Source organism: Thermobia domestica, chromosome 5 (assembly GCF_964235325.1).
Source record: "Thermobia domestica chromosome 5, izTheDome1.hap1.1, whole genome shotgun sequence".
In the NCBI taxonomy this organism is placed as follows: Eukaryota; Metazoa; Arthropoda; class Insecta; order Zygentoma; family Lepismatidae; genus Thermobia; species Thermobia domestica.
The window spans coordinates 213,923,815-213,944,436 of NC_137458.1; the positions used below are offsets into that span (position 1 = coordinate 213,923,815).

The following is a 20,622-nucleotide window of genomic DNA, read 5'->3' on the forward strand; positions in this document are numbered from 1 at the left end:
AACTCTATCTATAGAACTCTTATTAATACATGTAATGAATTTTAATTTTTTTTTTTTTAGAGAAATATTTAGAGTGGAACATTTTTGAAGGTTTAGTGTTATTCAGGGAATAATTAAAGAAAGATCGAAAGAAACTAATGAATGTTTCGTGTGAACTAATGTTCTGTACAAAACAGAAACATAGACAACGGAAAAACAGTGATTTGTTTTTAAAAAAGTCTGAAAGCATTCGAAATATGGGCAAGATGGAAAAAGAATTAGCTGGAATAGAACAAACAAAAAACAATCTAGCGCAGAAACCTGAGCAGAGAAAACATCCTGAAAATAGAAAGAGGAAATTAAAGTGACTGGAACATTGTTTGACGAGAAATTATCTTATTAGAGCTGTAATAAAAGATATGGCAGAAGGTTGAACAGGTGAACGGAAAATATTGAAAAGATAGAAACTCTTAAGTCGAAATGAATAAATTAGCAGCGAACCATAGTGTGAGTTAAAAGACAGAACTGGTGTTGGGAGACGCTGCAATGATCACCATTTAGCCGGTCAGAGTCTTCGATTACTAGCCTTGCCCACGAGACAAGAAATAAGATTTTCTCGTCCCAATCTCGTAACTTTTGTGAAAGTCTCACTTCGTATCGATTCTCCAAGATTTCTTTCTCATATATCATCTCAATTCCCGCAAGGCCATTCTCGTCTTGTCTCTATAAGTTACAGTAGAGACGGCCCAAAAGTAGGTGTACAGACCTGCATCTATCAAATATGACATTTTAATTGATTCAGATAATGAATTTATTTGCTTCGGTTTGTTCCGAGCTTAAGGTATAAGTGAAAATAAGTTAAGAATAGATAAGGAAGAAACTAACTCAAACCTATATGGATAAGAATAAGTAAATTAAATAAATGTTATGATCGATCAGTACGCGACCGTATACCTACTTTTGGGCCACTCTGTATATTCAAAATTTATGCCCTTGTGTTTTCTTAATTTCATCTAGAAGTTACCAGAATTCTTCTGCATCATGATAGGTTCGCAAAGGGTGTGATATAACGACAGTTAAACCTTATTTGTTATTGGAGTATATGTAATGACTGGCATCTTTAAAGGTTCGTAAATGCTCTTCTTTGTGTTCGTACAATCATTTTATCAATTCATATATATATATATATATATATATATATATATATATATGGACTATGTAACACTAAAACAATGTTTAAGATCAATGATTTTGGTGAAATAGTGTTGCTAACGGGACTCGTGAAATGGCTCGGCACTAAAATGAGACGAGAATTATCATGTTTTTAGTGCCGTCTTGAATTTAAAAATGTACACTCATATCCAAAATTATTGTCGCATGTCTATAAATATGTTGTAGTAGGAATATAATTTGAAAACGAATTCGCCCGGTATTTCTTATAATGTAAGTATGTGTATAATCGGCAAAGACATGTATGTGGCAAATTTCATGTCAAAAGAGCAGTAAATAACAATAAAACGAAAATAAAACTTTCTTGTCCATCTATCTATCTATCTTCTATCTATCTATTAAAATGCTACGATAACAAAAAAAAAAAAAAACCTTTTTTGTGCTAGCTAGCTACGGAGTAGCTAGCACCCATTGCGAGGGTTGTATCCTCTACTAGGGAAAGATATTTCATATAATCATGCAGTAGGAAGAATTTTTAGCTGGGCAATATTTATTAACTTCATTTAATATTGATATCCATTTCTTTACAATCAGCATAGACAGTTCAGGGGTCTGGGAATGTTTAGGAGTAATTGCGAAAGGAAATGAGAATGAGGGGCTGTCAATGCTGGACTTTCTTCTGTGATGAGATACGTAAGAAGACCATGTTAGTAACAAGTGGATTTACTGTACATGATGTGAAGGTGATATATGCGCTGGGATGGTTGACGTGCTGAGCATGCGGATGGGGTCATAGTCTGGATGATCTGGAGGAACAGTATATTTATACAGTGCGAAAAGCAATGAGAGAGGTGTAGGTGCATGGCGGTGGTTTTGTATGTAGGGAACGTCGTTATAAACTGTTTCGAAGAAGAGGGCATATTCCCTGTCATAGCGTTGGTTGATATATTTCAGTCGAAGGGATTCGAGGTGGTAGAGAAGGTGCAGAAATGTAATGCTGTCGTATAGTTGACGGGTTGGACTAGGTAATTTAATGCGGTATGCTAGGCGGAGAGCATGTCTTTCCATTATTAAGAGCTTTTCGTAATGTTTTGCGCTTGCTGATATCCATGCGTTGAAGCCATGCGTAAGAACGGGATGGAGGAAGACCTTATACGTGTTGATGAGTGTAGAGGAACGGAGACCCCACGTTGTACCAGTGAGACTTTTAAGTAAATTCAGTCTGTTTTTGGCTTTGTTTACGACCGTAGCGAGGTGTGGACGCTATGTAAGATGGTGATCAAATGTGATATCCAAGTATGTCGCTGTTTTCGAATGGTGTATGTCAGTATCGTTTACTGTAAGGGCAAGACGAGCTGGGTTTCGATGAACCGTTGATCGACGTTTTGGTGGGATAAAGGCTATTGCTTGGGTTTTGATAGTGTTTATTATTAAGCGCCACGTCCGACACCAGTCGCTAAACCGACGAATGGCTTCATTCATCGCAGTGTTTATTTGGGAGATGGTCGTAACTAATGCCAAGAAAGCCGTGTCATCGGCATACTGGAAAGTGTAGACATTTATAGGTAATGACGGCATGTCAATAACATAGAGCAAATATAAAAGCGGTGATAAGGCGGAACCTTGGGGGACGCCACTATGAAGAAATATGGGATAATATACACTAGAATTGATGTAGACATAAGCCAGACGGTTGGTAAGAAAGTTATAGATGAAGCGGAGGTATGTGACAGGAAGACGGAAAGATAGAAGTTTATAAAGAAGTCCCATGTGCCATACTTTATCAAATTGCCTTTTCAAGATCGAATAAAACTAAACAGGAAGGCTTTGAAGAATTATAATGATTAGTGATCATATTGGTGAGGCGAAGTAACTGATCGTTAATACTATGGTCTGGTCGGAAACCGGCTTGATGCAAAGAAAGTTTTTTTTTTTTTTTTTCAGTTAAGTGAGTGTGAAGTCGATTGACCAGGATGTGTTCCAGAATTTTGCTGAAAGTTGGAGTTAATTGAATAGGCCGGTAAGATGACACATTATTGAGAGGTTTGTGAGGTTTAGCAAACATGAGTGTTTTTTTAAATGGAATTTTCCCGACATTTAGATGAATGTGCGTGAGCTTGAAAATACAGCGCACGTGTTATGTTATAGAAAGAACTTCCTCTGTGTGTGTGTGTGTTTCTCTTTTATTTTCTCTCAAAAGCACACCGGCACACATGCACATTCGCAAATGCCCAAACATGAAATACATACCTACACAAATAAAACACACATACGTTCTATGTCACAGTGTTTCACTCTCATTATTTCCGCAATGATGGCTAATATGATAGCTGGGAAAGGCAATTAAATTAACTTTTTTTTTCGGAGGAAAGACTGGTGAATTAGAAGGTACAGTCTGTTTTCTGTGACTAACAATATTTTGCGATATCCCCCATTGAAACGTTTGAAACAAAATTGTCTATATCAACATGAGTATTCAAGACCAATCAATAGGTTGGATATCCATATTTGATGTTGTCGATATCGATATTCAATGTTGTCGATATTCGATGTCAATATTGTCGATATCGATATTCGACATCGTCAATATTGATATTCGGTGTTGTCGATATCGATATTCGGTATTGTCGATATCGATATGTCTACTCGATATCGATATCAGAAAAATATGGAATGTCGATATCGAAATTTCGATACCGCACAGCCCTAGTTAAGTCTTTTCTGGGAGGCTCGGATTATATGGAACGTGGGATTCTTTGCTGTTTGTTAACGGTTAAGTGATCTCTTTTGACGAGTTCGGATTATGATACGTGAGATTTTTTGCCTTTTAGTAGCAGTTGAGTCTTCTTTTCTTGACAGGCTCGTATTATACGGAACGTGAAATCCTTTAGTGTTTGTAGCAGTTGAGTCTTCTTGTTTGGGAGGCTCGGAATATACGGAACGTGAGATTCTTAAGTGTTTGTAGCGGTTGAGTCTTCCTTTTGGGAAGATTGGATCACAAGAGGCTCGAATTATACGGAACGTGAAATTCTTTAGTGTTTGTAGCGGTTGAATCTCCTTGTTTGGGAAGCTCGGAATATACGGAACGTGAGATTCTTAACTGTTTATAGCGGTTGAGTCTTCCTTTTGAGAAGATTGGATCACAGGAGGCTCGAATTATACGGAACATGAGATTCTTTAGTGTTTGTAGCGCCTGAGTCTTCTTTCTTACGGGGCTCGGATTAAACAGAACGTGAGATTCTTTAGTGTTTGTAGCGCCTGAGTCTTCTTTCTTATGAGGCTCGGATTATACAGAACGTGAGATTCTTTAGTATTTGTGGCGGCTGAGTCTTCTTTCTTATGAGGCTCGGATTATACGGAACGTGAAATTATTGAAGAAAGAATGAAAAAAAAAAGCAAAAGAGCATAAGAGAAAATGATGTGGGCTCTCTACTTTATTCAATGCTCGCTGTCACAACCTTCTACTAGTTATAATCTGTGCTGACAGAGACATTCCAAGATACAATGCCCATCTCCATTTAGGTATTTATTCTATTTTCGACAGAGGAATTTTCCACGTATTTCTGCAATGTGGCTAAAGTGTTATTCCTGCCTACGGCAAATGAGGATGTTTCGAAAGTTTTCGTGTACCGCTAACACTACTAGTGGTTGTAACAAACTGGAAAGAAAAAAATCATGACGTAACCCCATGTGATCAATTAAGTGACGTGGAGAGGAAGAAAAAAGCCTTGTGTGGTGATGATGGTGGATCGAAGGAGGGAGGATTCTGTGCCGCGGCCAATGACCGTAGACGACTCTTGAATTGTCCATTGAATTAATTACATTTACCGTCATGAAGCGTTGCAATCAGTATGACGTTACACATTCAAAGAGTAGGCAGACAGCTTTGTGAAACTGTTATTTGAAAAATCTAACTTGTAGGATGTCTTTACGATCAACTCACAAGGTTTCAGGAATATTAAAAGTTACGGGTCGGTTTGCATTATGTTACATAAATTTTCTCTTATTATAAAAGAGAAAATAACTCCCATTCCTAAATTAGTTATAAATCACTTTTACTGCACGTAAAGACGTACATAGTAACAAGTCCTGGGGGAGAAAAATGTCAAAGTACGAAATTCATTCCTTATATAAATGCGGAAGTATTTTTTTCTTTTTTGTAAATACACATTGAAGAAACAACAATGCGTCGAGCAAAACAGCAGCAAAAACGGATTGATTTTAACATGGAGTTGAAATTTACTTATTTATAACTATAACGCAACCATTTTTTTCATCTAGCGTGTTAAGTTTGAGAGATACATAGCAGACATGAATATCAGATGAAAACATAATTAATTCATTCTTTACCACTTGCTTTTTATTTTTTGAAAATTTACTTGTTAAGATCCTATAGAAGAATATACCGGAAACAATTCCAATAATTGAATACAACACTGCGTACCAATAGATGAAAATCATCTGATCTCTTAGTGATATGGTTAGAGTACATGCTTCGCCCCCGAAGGTTCGGATTCGATTTCCTATGAGAGGATCGATTTCCCGGTTCGGATTCGATTTCCTATCCGATTTCCGATTTCCTAAGTCTATGTCTCATAATAGCCTAGACGCTCAAAAGCGACGATAAATTCCAAAGCAAGCAAGGATCTCTCAAGTGAACAATATTAAGGGCAGGGGTTGCTCAGTGGTAGAGCATTTACCTCTGGTGTGTGGGTCCCTGGTTTGGTTCCCGGACAAGTGTTTGTGGTGGACAACATCGTGTCTATGGGTTTTCTTGGGGTACTCCCGTTTCCTCCCGCTTTCTCATTCCACTAGTTATTCTATCATCATTTATTTGCTTTGATCATCATCTCCCTTTGCCTAAAAAAAGGTATAATCGCGGGACGTTAAACTCAAAGATTTCATTTGTTTTCAAGTGAACAATTTTCTAATCTCTCTCTCTCTCTCTCTCTCTCTCTCTCTCTAATACATTTATAAAGGCATTTACATACGTTATTCCGAAGACTGCGTTACTGGCAGTTCCTAACATTTCCAACTTCTCGCCAAAGCATGCCGTGTCGACAGTTGTCAAGGCTTACTTTTTGCCTATTTTGTATCCACCTTGAAATCAGAGCATACATGAAAATCCTCTTGAGAGCATGTCTGGGAATTATACCCTGCATGGAATCTCTTGGACACCCATTGCATATTGATGAAATATGTATTTTTGAATTGTGTATGTATGGCTTCCTTTACGCTGATATGGACCGCCACTCCGCGGTTTGTCGAAGTCGAAACGCCGCATGTTGAAATTTAGCTTTCCACGATTTTGGACAGCCCTAGTTCTGAAACTATTAACTTAATCCAACAGGTCCATATGAACTTTTTTGAACTTCTTCTCTTGTTTTGATGTGAAGAATCACCTCTTACAGTTTGTCGATATAGTTCACTAATGCCCTGTACAATAATGTTATATATATATATATTGAAGCGTGCTTGCAACTTTCAAACTAATAGATGCAAAATGTTTCTGAAATTTTGTATGATGCAAACATCGGCAGGGGGAAATTGACACATCAACTCTGCAATACCACTAGATGAACAGGCATGCCAACCCAACATAAATTAACTGTTTTGTTATGCATACACAATACAGAATATTGTCTAACGTAAGCCTGAAGTAGTTTTCAGTTTAATCATCTGAATAGATTCCAACAGAATAATTATTATTTAGATCACAACTCCTAACAATATTTGGGGAACAATTCATCCTGAATTAAGTCTTTCATTAAACACTTATGTTTTTATTGACGATTGAGAAATTTCATTTGTGTCATTAACTAAAGTGGCACTAGAATTTACTTATTATGGAACCTGTTTAGTAGGTGCATTTGTAAATAAATTGTTCAAACAAAATGCTATATCAGTAAAAGTGATACTTTCGAGGTATGAGTCATATTTGCTTGCATCATTTTAATTGTTTTGGACAATTTTCCACTTTTTTTTTTTAATTTCTAATATATAAAATCATCTGTTCTTTTGACCTTGACGAAATATCAGAAATAGTTTTATTTATTAAACCGTTCAGTTTTAAATGTGTCCATGGATCTTTATATTGTTATTTGTAAGAATTGATCTCCTGGGTATGTGCTTATCTTGTATTTATTTTATAATTTTATTTATTGACTCATCTACCACAATCATCTATATACTACAGGTGTTTTAAATGGCAAAAAGTGAGGAGATACAATCTTCTTCATAAAATTCTGACCACGTATCTCTTTTTGAGAGCACTCTTACACATAAGCAGAAATAAATAAACAAAAAAAAAAAAAAAAGAAAAATATTAATCTTCTTTACCTGTTAAAATACATCATTTTAGAGAGAGGTAAATGGTCAGGATTTTATGAACACATATGTACTGTACAATAATCACGCCATACGTTAAGATGAAACTGACTGAAGTAAACACAAATCAATCTTTTCATTATGGCAGTAGCAGGAGTATACAGTATGGTTAGTAACATACGTATAGCCTAAAATTACGACTAACTCTTAAGATTTAATTTTAAATTACTTTCAATATTGTCTAAAGATAAGAAATACATTAATCGATAGACCACATCGAATTGAACAATATTACATGCTTGAGGATAAATTCTCATACGTAGTTTCCGAGAAATTCAAAAAGAACACATGGCGTACGTCGTTCGCTCCCAATTTGATGCAATTGATAGCTTTTATTCTTTTTAACATACTTTAAGTAATTTATTTATTTGTGTAATGTTTATGAAAAATATAGTGTTGTGAAGCATTGTTGATTGATTGATTGATTGTAGATTTGTCATAACAGTGACACAGATACTACTTGCAAAGCTAATTTCAAATATGTTCATTAGATTGATTGGTTGATTTGGAGTATAGCGACTTCTTCAGCGCCGAGGCTATATGAGACGTGAACTTACAGCTTAACGTGGAATTCGAAACACTTATGTTCCCACCAGGAATCAAATACGTTTAATTTTTTTAAATATATATAATTATTAACTGTCATTACTTACATTATAATATGAAATAATCTGAAAACAATATTGCTGTTAACACATGCACCTAACCAGGGGTAAAAGTGGATCTGAAAAGATAGGGTGACAGTAGGTACCGGCATGACGTTACGCCGTCGCACTGCCTAACTTTGCCCATTGTACTTTTTCAGGAACTAGGGGGACGCCGTACATATTTTTTGGAGGTGGGGGACGCAGTCCCTCCGCGTTCTCCCTCACTTTTACCCCTGCTTCTAACTGATAATCTAAGCCTTCCAATCCGTGTAATGCGTGCAGGCCTAATAGGATTATCCACAAGTTAGACCTATCCCCAAATATGTATGTTTAATCTTCTCAAATGCATTTTTAGAGTTAGGGGGTCGCATTGGCTCAGTGGTAGAGCGCTCGCATGTGGTGTATAGGATCCTAGGTTCGATCCCACCTCGCTCTAAGTGAATTTTGTGGTGGACAAATAACATGTGTGTGGGATTTCTCGAGGTTCTTCCCGTTTCCTCCCACTTTTTTCAATCCACCATTTCATCCACTTCTCATCATCATCGTTTCTTTTAGCCTAGCCGGCATCACATGGAACGTAAAATTTAAAGATTTTATTCCACTTTATTAATCACTGCCACGCTCATACACTTATTATTTATTATTATATACTACTAAGAATTAAAGCTACTGCTTTATAAGAACAATGTATCTAATGATTTTAAAACATATTAATTCGAAACAACTCAACATCGAAAAGATGAACACAGATAACATTTACATTTAAGGTTTACTACATATAACAAAAATACTTTCGAATTACATCAAATGAACAAAGTTTACTTTAACCACCAACATTAACTAATGTAAACCAAGTAGAAAATTGATTAAACCTACCTTATAAGCGTCGGGTATATTGACAGGCTCTCCGCTTTCAGCTACAAAGCCAACAATTCCCGTACCCCAAGTTATTCTTATTTCCTCCTTCTTTTCCATCTCTTCCAGCGTACTTCTCGAACAGACGTCGAAGAGCTTCGAAACGAGACACCTCGTGGGAGAATCTTTTTCACCTTGCACTAAGAAAAGCGATCCCCGATCCGCGTCCAAAAGCATGCTCACATTCTGCAAAATTTTATGACACAAACTTCGCACGTCCAGTTCATTGCAAATGTCTTTCACAAGCTCGAAAATTATCTCTCTTTCGTCCAAATGACGAAGCTCATTTCTTGATCGCCTCTGAGGTCGCGAAGGCAGAGGACAGCCATCTTCTGTTGTAATTGGAGGGCTAAGGAAGGTCGGCGTTCCATCAATGGTTGTGACGATGGGTTTTAAAAGTCCTCCTTTCTCGAATTCGTGTGCGGATATTTTTCGAACTGGAGTCGTAGCTCCCGACCCTCCCCGCGATGAGACCAATGGTCCCTGTGTTGGTGACTCCGTTCCGACCCCGGAACTTGCCGTTGGAGTTGCATGGGAAACCAGCCATGTGTCCACAATTTGTCGGGTAGCCTTCCTGTATAAGAAGAAAGAAAGAGTCTTATTAAAAGCGAGAAAAGTACGTACACAGTAAGCACATTACAACAAAATGCCAAATCATATAAATTAAACTTAAGCCAGAGTAATACAGAGTGCGGCACGTAAAACCGGCCCATAAAGTGAACACATAAAATGAAATATAATGTATTGAATATGATTAACTACAACACATAAATGAAATGTAATGTATTGAATATGACTACTATTGAATATGACTACTTCCTACCTACTATGTTGGTAGGAAGGTAGATTATTTAAGTGTTGCCAAAAACACAATATACCACAATATTACGACGGGCCGGTTTTACGTGCCGCACCCTGTATAATGCTCTATAAGATATTACAAAGGGGTCATTCGAAAATTCTAAGATGGGATTTATGTGGTTGTTCTCCCAAGCTGTCAAATTATGAAATAAAAACATGCATGGTTTGAAAAGAACTGTATTATATATCTATAGCCATATCTATCTATTTATCTATCTATCTATCTATCTATATCGATATATATATGAGGGCTTCCTATGAGGCTTATATATATATATAAAAGCACTCATAAGTTTTTAAATAGAGAAAGAACTGCATAGTATCTTCATATAGCTCATAAAATAACATTTCTTCACTAAAATATTATAAACATGCGACTTATATAAAGAAAATGTTTTGTTTTGTCTCAACAACTCAGATATCGTATTGAAAATTCTCGTATGCTTTCTTGGAAAAACGAGAAATTTTCTGAAATAACTTGTAATTTATTAACATGTGATATATTGTAATTATAAACATTATGTTCAAAATTAAATGTTTATTACTTACAGTAAATAGAGTAATTTTACATATATTCCATATTTTTTTCCAAACAAGGAAGATAAAGATTTTATCCTTGAAAAATAGTCTTACAAGAAAAGAGGTCTTTGGCAACAACCTAAATGTAACTCTTAATGTATTGTTTTGTAAGTCAAAAGGTCTAATATATGCACTGGAGCAACTCCAGAACATATTATAATTCAACAATGATAGGAATTTTGTATAGCAATCTGATAGTAATTCTTCTGTTGTAACGCTGCCTCTCATTCTACGAAGACCGAAACAAATACTGTTTAACTTTTTGTTAAGTTGAAAAATACGTTCATTCCAACTTAATTTGTTGCTGCTACAAAGCTTACACAAATGCCGTTCATTCTAGCTTTGAACTGTTTTCCCCTTAATTAAATATAAAATTTGACCAAAGCAAATTACTTTTAATAAACAATGTGTTACAGTTCATTAAAAGTGATTGTTTTGATCAGATTTTATTTTTAATTAACACGAAACTTAATTGAACTAGAAAATCAATTTTTTTTTTCTAATTTACCACTGCGAAAAGAATGTTTACTTTGGAGAGGGTAATAAACATTCATCAAATTGTTTTATCATTATTTAAAACCAGTTTATTGGCATTTAACCAGTCAATTAATAGACTGAGTGCTATGTTTAAGTTATTTTAAATATTTTTTCGTGATTTTCCAGTGAAAATAATATTGCTGTATCCAGCAAATAAAATAAATTTAAAAGGCGAAATAGCATGTGCTAAATTGTTTTTATGACGGGGAAAAATAGTGGGCCAAACACCAATCCTTGTGGTGCACCAGTTCGTAGAGTATGTTGTTTCAACTTTTGTATGGGACGGTTCCCTCAATTAATGATCCTGTTGTTCGCACTTTACATTTTTCCTTGCTTCTCTGGTCACAAAACTTGCACTAGCAGCTCATCGAATTACTGACCCTTTGTATCTAAAATATCAGCCCATCGGGATCAGTTTCCATTTGCATCCTTTGTCACATCAGTACTGTTACCACCTTTAAGTTCATTTACTCTCTTATGTAAATCTCTAATCGTTTCCCCGTACAAACTACAGTTTCGATGTTATTACCTTTCCACGCGGATGATACTTTTATTTGACCGTATAGAATAATAGTGGAAAGTTCAATGCTTCGTTAGAGAAGGCCTAAAATACGTGAACAGAGTTTCCTTCCGCTTGAAATTATGCATTGAGAAACTTAATGAATTAATCAATGTTATGATAATGAATGAAAATCAGAGAACTACGGACATCAACTGAAAACAACATAGCTTGACTTTTGGAAAGAGGAAAAATCATCCGCTCAACTTATTCATTTCCAACTGGTTACCCACGTACATGAATGTTGATTTTGCCAATGATAAAATACACAAGCGAACAGTTCCAGTTCAATATAAAATTAATTTCATATTAGAGAGCGCAGCGTTACTGCTGTGCATATATACAAACATACGATTCATACAAAGTCATACACGATCAACCAATAAAATGAATTTAAATCAATAATACGGTTCGTTGGCATTCATCTAATACTACAAACTTGAGTAAGCAGAGAATGTTTTACACGTACTTCTTAAAGTTCAGTTTATTGAACTATTGGCAACCATAATCTAAACTAATGAGCATGCCCATTCACATGGTAGGTCAATTGCCCACTTGCGGACATTCGAACGAGACTCAGTTATTCGAAATACATGACAAAACATGTTAGATTGGCTTAATCACACACTATAGTACTTTAATATTTATATTAAATACTTTATTTCCATAATTTATTTACTGTAGTTAATAAAGTTATGTAAGGCGCGTAAATAAATGTTTTACATGAAATATTATGCACACATCAGGAATAGTCAATTCGGGAATTTTTACTTTCCGGAATCCGCAAAGTAAAATCGGAAAAAAATCTGGAATTCAAAACATTCGGATTTCGAAAAATTGAAATTTAGAAAATTCCGGAATTTTTCCAAAATCCGGAAAGCGAAATTTCCGATATACTGTATTCGTGACTGCGCTTGTTTCGCTTCTCCCCCCCCCCCACGCCCCGGGAAAAATCCTGCAGGCGTCTCTGCTATAGAGTAAATTTCTTCATCGCACATAAAAAAGTTTCTGATTTAATATGAAACGCCATCTTATTGGTATAATGAAATATTATTTTAAAAGGCGGACACCTGATAGTCCATAATCAGATTTTATTTCAGGGGTCTGGTGCTACCTTTTCAAAGGCGCTTTCCTGATTTTACTCCATATTACGAAACGAATGCAAAAGTTATACTCACAAATCAATGCATAACTATTTATTCTCTCTAAAGTCTTACACCCCAATCACTTTCAGCAGGGATTGGTGGAATGGTCCTGTAATCCAACTCTCTTGGAGGCGGCACAGTGTGGTGGGGAACAGTTTAAACTGTAAGATTTTATCTTGCATAACGATCTGAACATCTGCTACTGCTTGGATTTAGGCCCGGCGGTAGTTATTTTGTCCATGTTATTTCTCATTATCAGGAATAACTTTCAAGTAGGCCTACGACTTCAAATAACTATTGTTACGTTCTTTAGTTTTTTTTTCAGTTCCAGTTTAGGTAAACATCCTTATATTATGATATATTCACTTATTTAATAAAAGAACTTTACTCTTACTACCACTTAAAAAATGTTTCTTAAGGGAGGTGTTCCATTATTGGGTACAGCTTCCTTTCAGCTACCATAATCAACTAGAAAAATGAATCACATAAAAACAAATACAACGTATCTTATTATGGAATTACCATAGGCGTGCGCAACGGGGTGCCATGGGCGTCTTGGCACCTCCATTAGGCAAACTTTTTTATGTAGAATTATTACAAACTGAGAAGAGATTACTTGTAAATTATTTCCCGTCTGCATGTGTGCCGTGCGTCGCCAACGCAGCGTCGGGTGCAATGACGCTATCTTTTCTTAGGAGAAGGGGGGGACGACATTCCATATGGTGGTACTTTAGATCTGGCACCCACATTCCCAATGTCCTGCGCACGTTAGTGGGAATTACAAAACACTTTCCTAATTACAAAACACTTTCCTGCACAAAGCAAGAAATTAAACGTTTTCCCTGAAACTTGAATCTGTAACTTTATTCACATGATGAAAATTTAATCACATATGAAAGAAAAAAGTCACAGTAAGACACTAACAGAAAAAGGGTGGATGATATTTGTACAAAAAAAAAAAAAAAAACTGGATGCGGTATATTAACAAATGTTGTAAGCTAAACTTAACTACAGAAGTGACTATCTGAACATTCCAATAACTTTGAATCAGCTGGTAAATCATTTTAGTAATACGAATATTAGGCTAATTTTAGTAAATAATTATTATGCACTGTTTTGATTTTTACAAAAAAATAAAAATCAATAGTATTACGTAATTCATTTCACTTCTCCAAACGTTTTACTTCCTCATCAATATTGCGCGTATCTTCCATTATTTTAGTTTTCTCAACTTCAAGCTCGTTGAGAATGATCATTATTTTCCTGTCCTCAGTTTCTCTTTCTTTCTTTCTCTCTTTCTCTCGTGCTCTTGTTTTCTTGCTTCTGCAAAATGAGTACGAACATTTCGTGCATAAATGAATCATGGATTTACTTATGGACAGATTCTCAAGGTGACCCGAAAAAGCTGATGAATTGTACACAAGTCTGTACGCTACTCAAGTTTGTTCTTGTAAATTATCTGCTGTACATTCCGCATTGATTGAAAATCCTCTCTCTAAATTTAAATTGTCACGAGACAAAACTAAGATGATTTTAAGAAACATCTTTAAATCATTTTATTCTGAAGTATTCAAACTCTTTAGCTAAGAATTATGACTCATAATTATTTTACAATTTGGATTCGAACAAAACTCTTTGAACTCTATCTACCCTATTGCCATCTAACTGATTATTTTTAACTAGTTCAGCTAAAAGGGACTTCATGCGATTCACTCGAACAATAGACCCTGGAGAAATTAGGATTGAAAAAGCTCCACCCCGATTTATAATTTAAAAGTGACTTCTTCAGAAGTTTAAGAACAAATTTCTATATACACTTTCCACAATTTTCGTTATAATTCACAATGTCTAAATCTGTAAAGCAAAACTAATATCAACGTTGTTCACAGGAAGAAGATTTTTCTTGTTTTTCATATCAATTCGGATACATGAATTCGAAGAACTAAAAACTTGTGGTTTTACAAACTTATTTTGGATTATTTTTTTAAAATCATGTCCGTATAAAAAAATGGACTGAGAAGAGAGTCAGTCTGAAATTAAGGAAAAGAAATATTTGGACCAAGAGAAACGGGAATGGAGAATGGAGGAAACTTCATAACGAGGAACTGCATAATTTACACATTTTACCAAACATTGTTAGAGTCATCAAATCTAGGAGGAGGTCATGTAGCGAGAATGAAAGAAAGTAGGAACGCTTTCAAAGTTTTGACTGGAAAGTCAATCGGAAAACATCCATTAGAAAGATGTAGACACAGATGGAAGGACAATATTAAGATGAATCTCGCAGAAATAGGAATACAAAGTAGAAACTGAATTCAGTCGGGTAAGGACAGAAGTCATAGGAGAGGTTTTATGAACGCGGCTTTGAACCTCCGGGTTCTATAGGTCATAGAGTTAGTTCTTTCACGGTAAAAATATTTTGTGAAATGTAACGGAAATTCAGAAGGTTTATGTTTTGTCTGTATGTAAATAGATAAAACAGAGCACAACTGATACGTATGATCAGAAAGCATATCCTGGCGATACAACTAGTTGATGGAGGAATGATCCCAATAAATTCCTTCTAATTGGAAGCATTTCATGTCAATGGAATAAAAAAATCACTGGTAGTGATTAGTCTTTGAAAAAGACGAAATTCGTTGGGTTAAGTTCTTATCCTTTTAGTCCCTACTCTAGGATTTCGAATATGTTATTATTCCCGTTGTTTCGCGCAACCAACAGCTTGTGTGTGTCTCTTTACTCCTCTCATTTTCATACCTTCATTCTCACCATCGTGATTAATCCGATTGGGTAGAAAAGCGTGATTAACTAAGCAAACTCATCACCATCACAACGCCGAACACGTATTTCAGACTTTGATCGTTTTCGAGTTTGAAAACTCTCCTGCGTACACTATAAGTCATTACTTGACACCTTGTTTATCACATCGTCACTAACAAATCGTACATAATAATTTTCTTTAAGTAATAAGTAAAAACTTGTTGTGACTCTCATTGAAATTTTTGGGTTGCCAGCGTAACGAGCAAGAAAATTTTTAACAAATGTATTTCTTCGCAAATTGGCAATATTGATTTAATAGGGCTACAATTCTTTTACGGGGCCCCGCGTTATTTACTCTTTTCCTACGTCTTTCCTTTCTTCTTGCTCATTCGGCGTCCCCTGTTATCAGCGCTCGGGGCAATCGCCCCGCTCGCCCCCTCCCCCTTAGCTACGGCTCTGAGAAGAAAAGCAACAAAACTGATTGTAATAATTATCGAGGCACATTTCTCTTCTGTCAACATCCAATAAATCCTCTTAAACATTCTATTAGTGATTGACCCCATACGCAAATGAAATTATTGGAGATTATCAGAGCGGATTTAGGAAAAATCGATCAATTATCGACCAAATATTTAACATCCGACTAATACTAACATTTAATCTAACGTCTAATACTAACATTTAATATTTAACATCCGACTAACATCCGACTAATGGGAAAACAATATCCCGGCACATCAATTATTGACTTTAGACTCGGATAGGAGGGAAGCATTGTACAACATGTTAACAGAATTTGGAATACCGAAAAAGGTAGATTAATTAAGATAAGTTTAAATGAATCATAAGTAGAGAAATTATTGTTCACGAGCTTTCACGTTGAGAATGGCCTGAAACAAGACATGCATCGTCGTCATTATTATTTAACTTTGTTCTGGAGAATACTATAAGGAAAATCAAAGACAGCAATCAGGTCCTAGAGCTGAATTGTATTTACCAAGTTACGGCGTATGCTGATTATGTAAATTTAATAGGGGATGCTAGAACAATAGAAAGGAATGCAGAAATCTTAATTAACGCTTGCAGGGATATGGGCTTAGAAGTAAATGCAGAGAAAGCTAAATACTTGGAAGTTTGTCGGGATCGTAATACTGCATTTTATGGATGCGTTAAAATACCAAATAATATTTACTTTCGACAAAGTGGATACTTTCAAATATCTAGGATCATTATTAACAGACCAAAACCATAAGAAATTTATGCGTTTACTGGGTCGATTTGGCTAAGGACAGAAATCAATGGAGAGCTTTTGTAAACGCGGCACTATTGTAAACCTCCTATGTCCATAGGCCATAGGGCTATATTAAGTTGTTGATATATGACTTGGCGGTTTGTATTGGCGCCCTTTTAGTAGACTTGTCCACCGCCCTCATTGGTATCCCAGCACGGGCCTGCCTATACCGAATAGAGCGAATTGAGTTGCTCTGATGATATGGTGACGCGAGTTATATTGCTGGAAGATGGGGTACTGCAAAAAGTATAGATAGTGTCAACGTCGTGAATGTATCATGTACTTCAATGAATGAAAACTAAAGGCGAGCGAAATGGGAGCGAAGCTGATAGGTGATATCTAGCAAAAAGAATTTAACACTAGGTTAAGTTAGAAGAAGAAAAAGTTGAAACAACTTAGGAAAACACAAAAAATTTTTGACTTTGAGTAGGGGAATCCTCATTTGAAGAAAACCATATTTACTGCAGAAGCAGAGTTAAAAGTAAGACATTTTCGTCACCGACATTAAAATAACCTTATTTAATATAGCTACAACCAAAAGTTTTACTATTTAGTAATTGAGCGGCTTGGATGGACATAATAGTATGTCACATTTTCTAACTTTCGACTAAACTGGATAAAAGGTTCAACATTAACATGTTATTCAATGCAATGACACATACCAAATAAGCTTCCCCTGCCCTCTGAAGATACATTTTCGAAATCAAACTACCTACATATTGTTCTATGGTTCGATCCGAACCCATTCAACCTAATAACTCCATTTCACCGGAAGTGGCACTTACCATTATGTCCTCAAGGGCCACTCAATTACAGAGAAATAACAGCAACAAGTAAACAGTAATTTTGCTTTTCTTTTAGCTTATAAGATTTCAGATGCTATTTTCTTTAAAGAGAAAAACCTAACATTCTGTAGTTAATCATCATTTTAATTTCACAATCTACTTGAAACTGTCGCTAGCAGTATGTAACCGAGTTGCATACTGTATAATTCTACGTATATCAGATCTTGAGAATTTGAGAATCATGCAATGCACCACTATCTCACTTACTCAGTTCCTGTTCTCATATGCCTCTTTGCCATCATACAAAGTTATGGCGCACTAACCTTATTGTATTTTCGCTTCTTTTGTCCGAAAGAACGCAATTTTACCCGTCAAGCTGCTCTGAAAATACGCAATTTCGTGGTATTTGCACCGTAAAGTTTTTTTCTAACTAGCAGCATTTACATGCAAACTGATTTTTCTTCATTCTATAATGTTAACTATTCATACGTTCCACATTCTTTTATATATACATAGATACATATATGAAGGAAGGATGTAAATGTAGCATATGGACAAAGATTTTTGTGTTATTAACGTTGTGTATACGTACAGAATTCGAGCTTATTTTCTAACTCATATAAACTGCATAAAACGGAGTCACAGGAAACGTAGAAGAAAAATAAAAAAGAAAAAGAAGAAAGAAAAGCAAAAGCAGAAAATTAGTCCACAAGAGAGGACCAGCGAATTGCTTTCGAGTATTTCCTGCATTCAAGTTATAGTTTCTAAAATACTTCATGCATTAGGTGCTTTTTTTCTATTTCTTCTTTCATTTTCCGTTTGATTCCTTTCATCTCACTTTCGGCTATCTTTCTAGTTTTTTTAATTACTTTTTTCTAAGTTTTTAATAACTACCAAAGACGCCATTGCAGATCCCAGCTATTTTCTCTTTTTGGTCTCGACATTATGCGAGAACTGTTCAGTCCTTCCTTCTTGTAATATTACACTTTATATATATGTGTGTGTGTGTGTATGTGTGTGTGCTCTATTTCAAACTTGATAGTCTTTTGTTTTCTTCTGCTAGTGCTTTTTCGTCTCTGCCCTTGAAAAGAAGCTGAACCATTGCCAAAACAAAAAGTCCCTCCTCCCTGACTGACAAGATTTCATTTCACAACCTCCTCCAGTTGAAGTGCCTAAACCCCTTCTCTTTTTCATTTGTGCTTACATTTCATTCTATGAGATATATTATCTTTCTTATTTAGCTTTTACTATTATTATTTAAGCAATACGATTAAGTAAAACTTGACTTTTGAATTCATGTTCTCGTTCTTATCTATATAACAGAGAGCAAAGCAATATAATTTCACAGAAATGTTTAAAAATAATAAAAGCCGAAACATCAGTTTAATATACCAAAACTTCTGTCAAGCATCGCATTTAAAAGTTTCATTGTGATATTACAATACAAAGCGTATTTAACTCAACTCGTAGATAAAGACTTTTTTAGCTTCCATAAACAATGGCATTAGTGAATGCAATATTGGATTTGAATATTGTCTACGAATACAAATATTTATGCAATGCAATAAATAGAGATTGAAGAAATGTTATTATTCTCGTTATTAAAAACGGTTATCACAGTCGAAGGATCTAAGGCAGCCCTGCCCAATGCGAAGCCCGTGGCATGTTTTTATGGGCCCTTCGAAATAATATTTTTTTTTAAATATCTAAGAAAAAAAAATCCGTCATGATTGGTTGGTTGAATTGGGAATTCAGCATCCTTTTCAGCAGGGAAAACGTGGACCTACAACTTACATTGGGATCCAAACCACATAAGCTCCCGCCGAAATCGAACCCGCGTACGCTAACCATGTAGACACGAGGGAGCTCTTCCTCCAGTCATTTCTTACGTCAAGTAGTTTTACAGGTTCTTTTACAGTCTTTCCTAAGGAACATCTCTTCTATAGTACCGTAAAGGAAAAAAATGAAATGAAATCTTTAAGTTTTACGTCCCACGGTTATGCCGGTTAGGCTAAAGGAGACGGTGATGATGAGAGATGAGTGAAAATGGTGGAATGAAGAAAGTGGGAGGAAACGGGAGAACCCCGAGAAAACCCACGAGCACGGTGTTTGTCCACCACAAAGTTCACTTGGCGAAGGCTGGGATCGAACCCGGTACCCCGAGCACCAGAGGTGAACGCAGTACCGTAAAGGAAAAATAATCTTCAAACGTAAATTGTTTCTGAATGAAATACTGATTTCTATGTATTTGATTTAAACGCAAATTATCTCTTACATGTAAAATATACGGCATTTTTTTCAGTATGATGGTAAGGTCAGAAGTTGAAGTGAATAAGTTCATTTTATATTATTATTATTATTATTATTATTATTATTATTATTATTATTATTATTATTATTATTATTAATAATAATAATAATAATAATAATAATAATAATAATAATAATAATAATAATAATAATAATAATAGGCTAATAACTGTAGTAGGAATTGTTGATTTAGCAGTAGTGAAGTTGACAGATTCATAAGCATCAGACGTAATGAAAGCTGTACGAGTAATGTTAACCCATTTTCCAAGGGAGAATGGAATGGTCATTAAAGAACGCTGATACAGGCGATTAGCCAATCAAGATGACCGAAACGATTCTCAGATACACCCAGAATGGCTTCTAAGTCATTATTCGTATAACTTCCATTTACTCTACATAGGCATCAATCTGGTAAGCCCGATCATGGAAGAATATTGAGAGGCGAAGTTCTAAGACCCTTTTCCCATACAGTCACTGAAGTGGTTCCAAGTAGCGTGAATAGTATGAACAGAAATATGAACCAAGCAACTGATAGAAGACACTGACACTTTTTTGTGTGTGTGCTTTTCTATTTATCTGCTAACTCCCATTTACATTATCGTTTCTGTGACGGCGTTGTCAGGACACATAAGAAGACATATTTTTCTTCACGTCATGTGTGTGGCACGCTTTTGCTTCGAGATTTCAGTATTCATTC

The 20,622-nt window shown here is 35.5% G+C and overlaps 1 protein-coding gene across 7 annotated transcripts in view; it reads right to left on the reverse strand.

Annotated features, from left to right (window-relative positions):
- Pde11 (Phosphodiesterase 11) overlaps nucleotides 1-20,622 on the reverse strand; it is a 959,005-nt gene that overhangs the window by 113,020 nt on the left and 825,363 nt on the right. For all 7 annotated transcript variants that reach the window (XR_014131602.1, XM_081759673.1, XM_081759669.1 and 4 more), the window contains one exon: nucleotides 9,060-9,672. Coding sequence is in view for 6 of the 7 variants with exons in the window: in XM_081759673.1 (XP_081615799.1) it covers nucleotides 9,060-9,672 (613 nt within the window). In the remaining variant the exon portion in view is untranslated. The remainder of the gene's footprint in view (nucleotides 1-9,059; nucleotides 9,673-20,622) is intronic.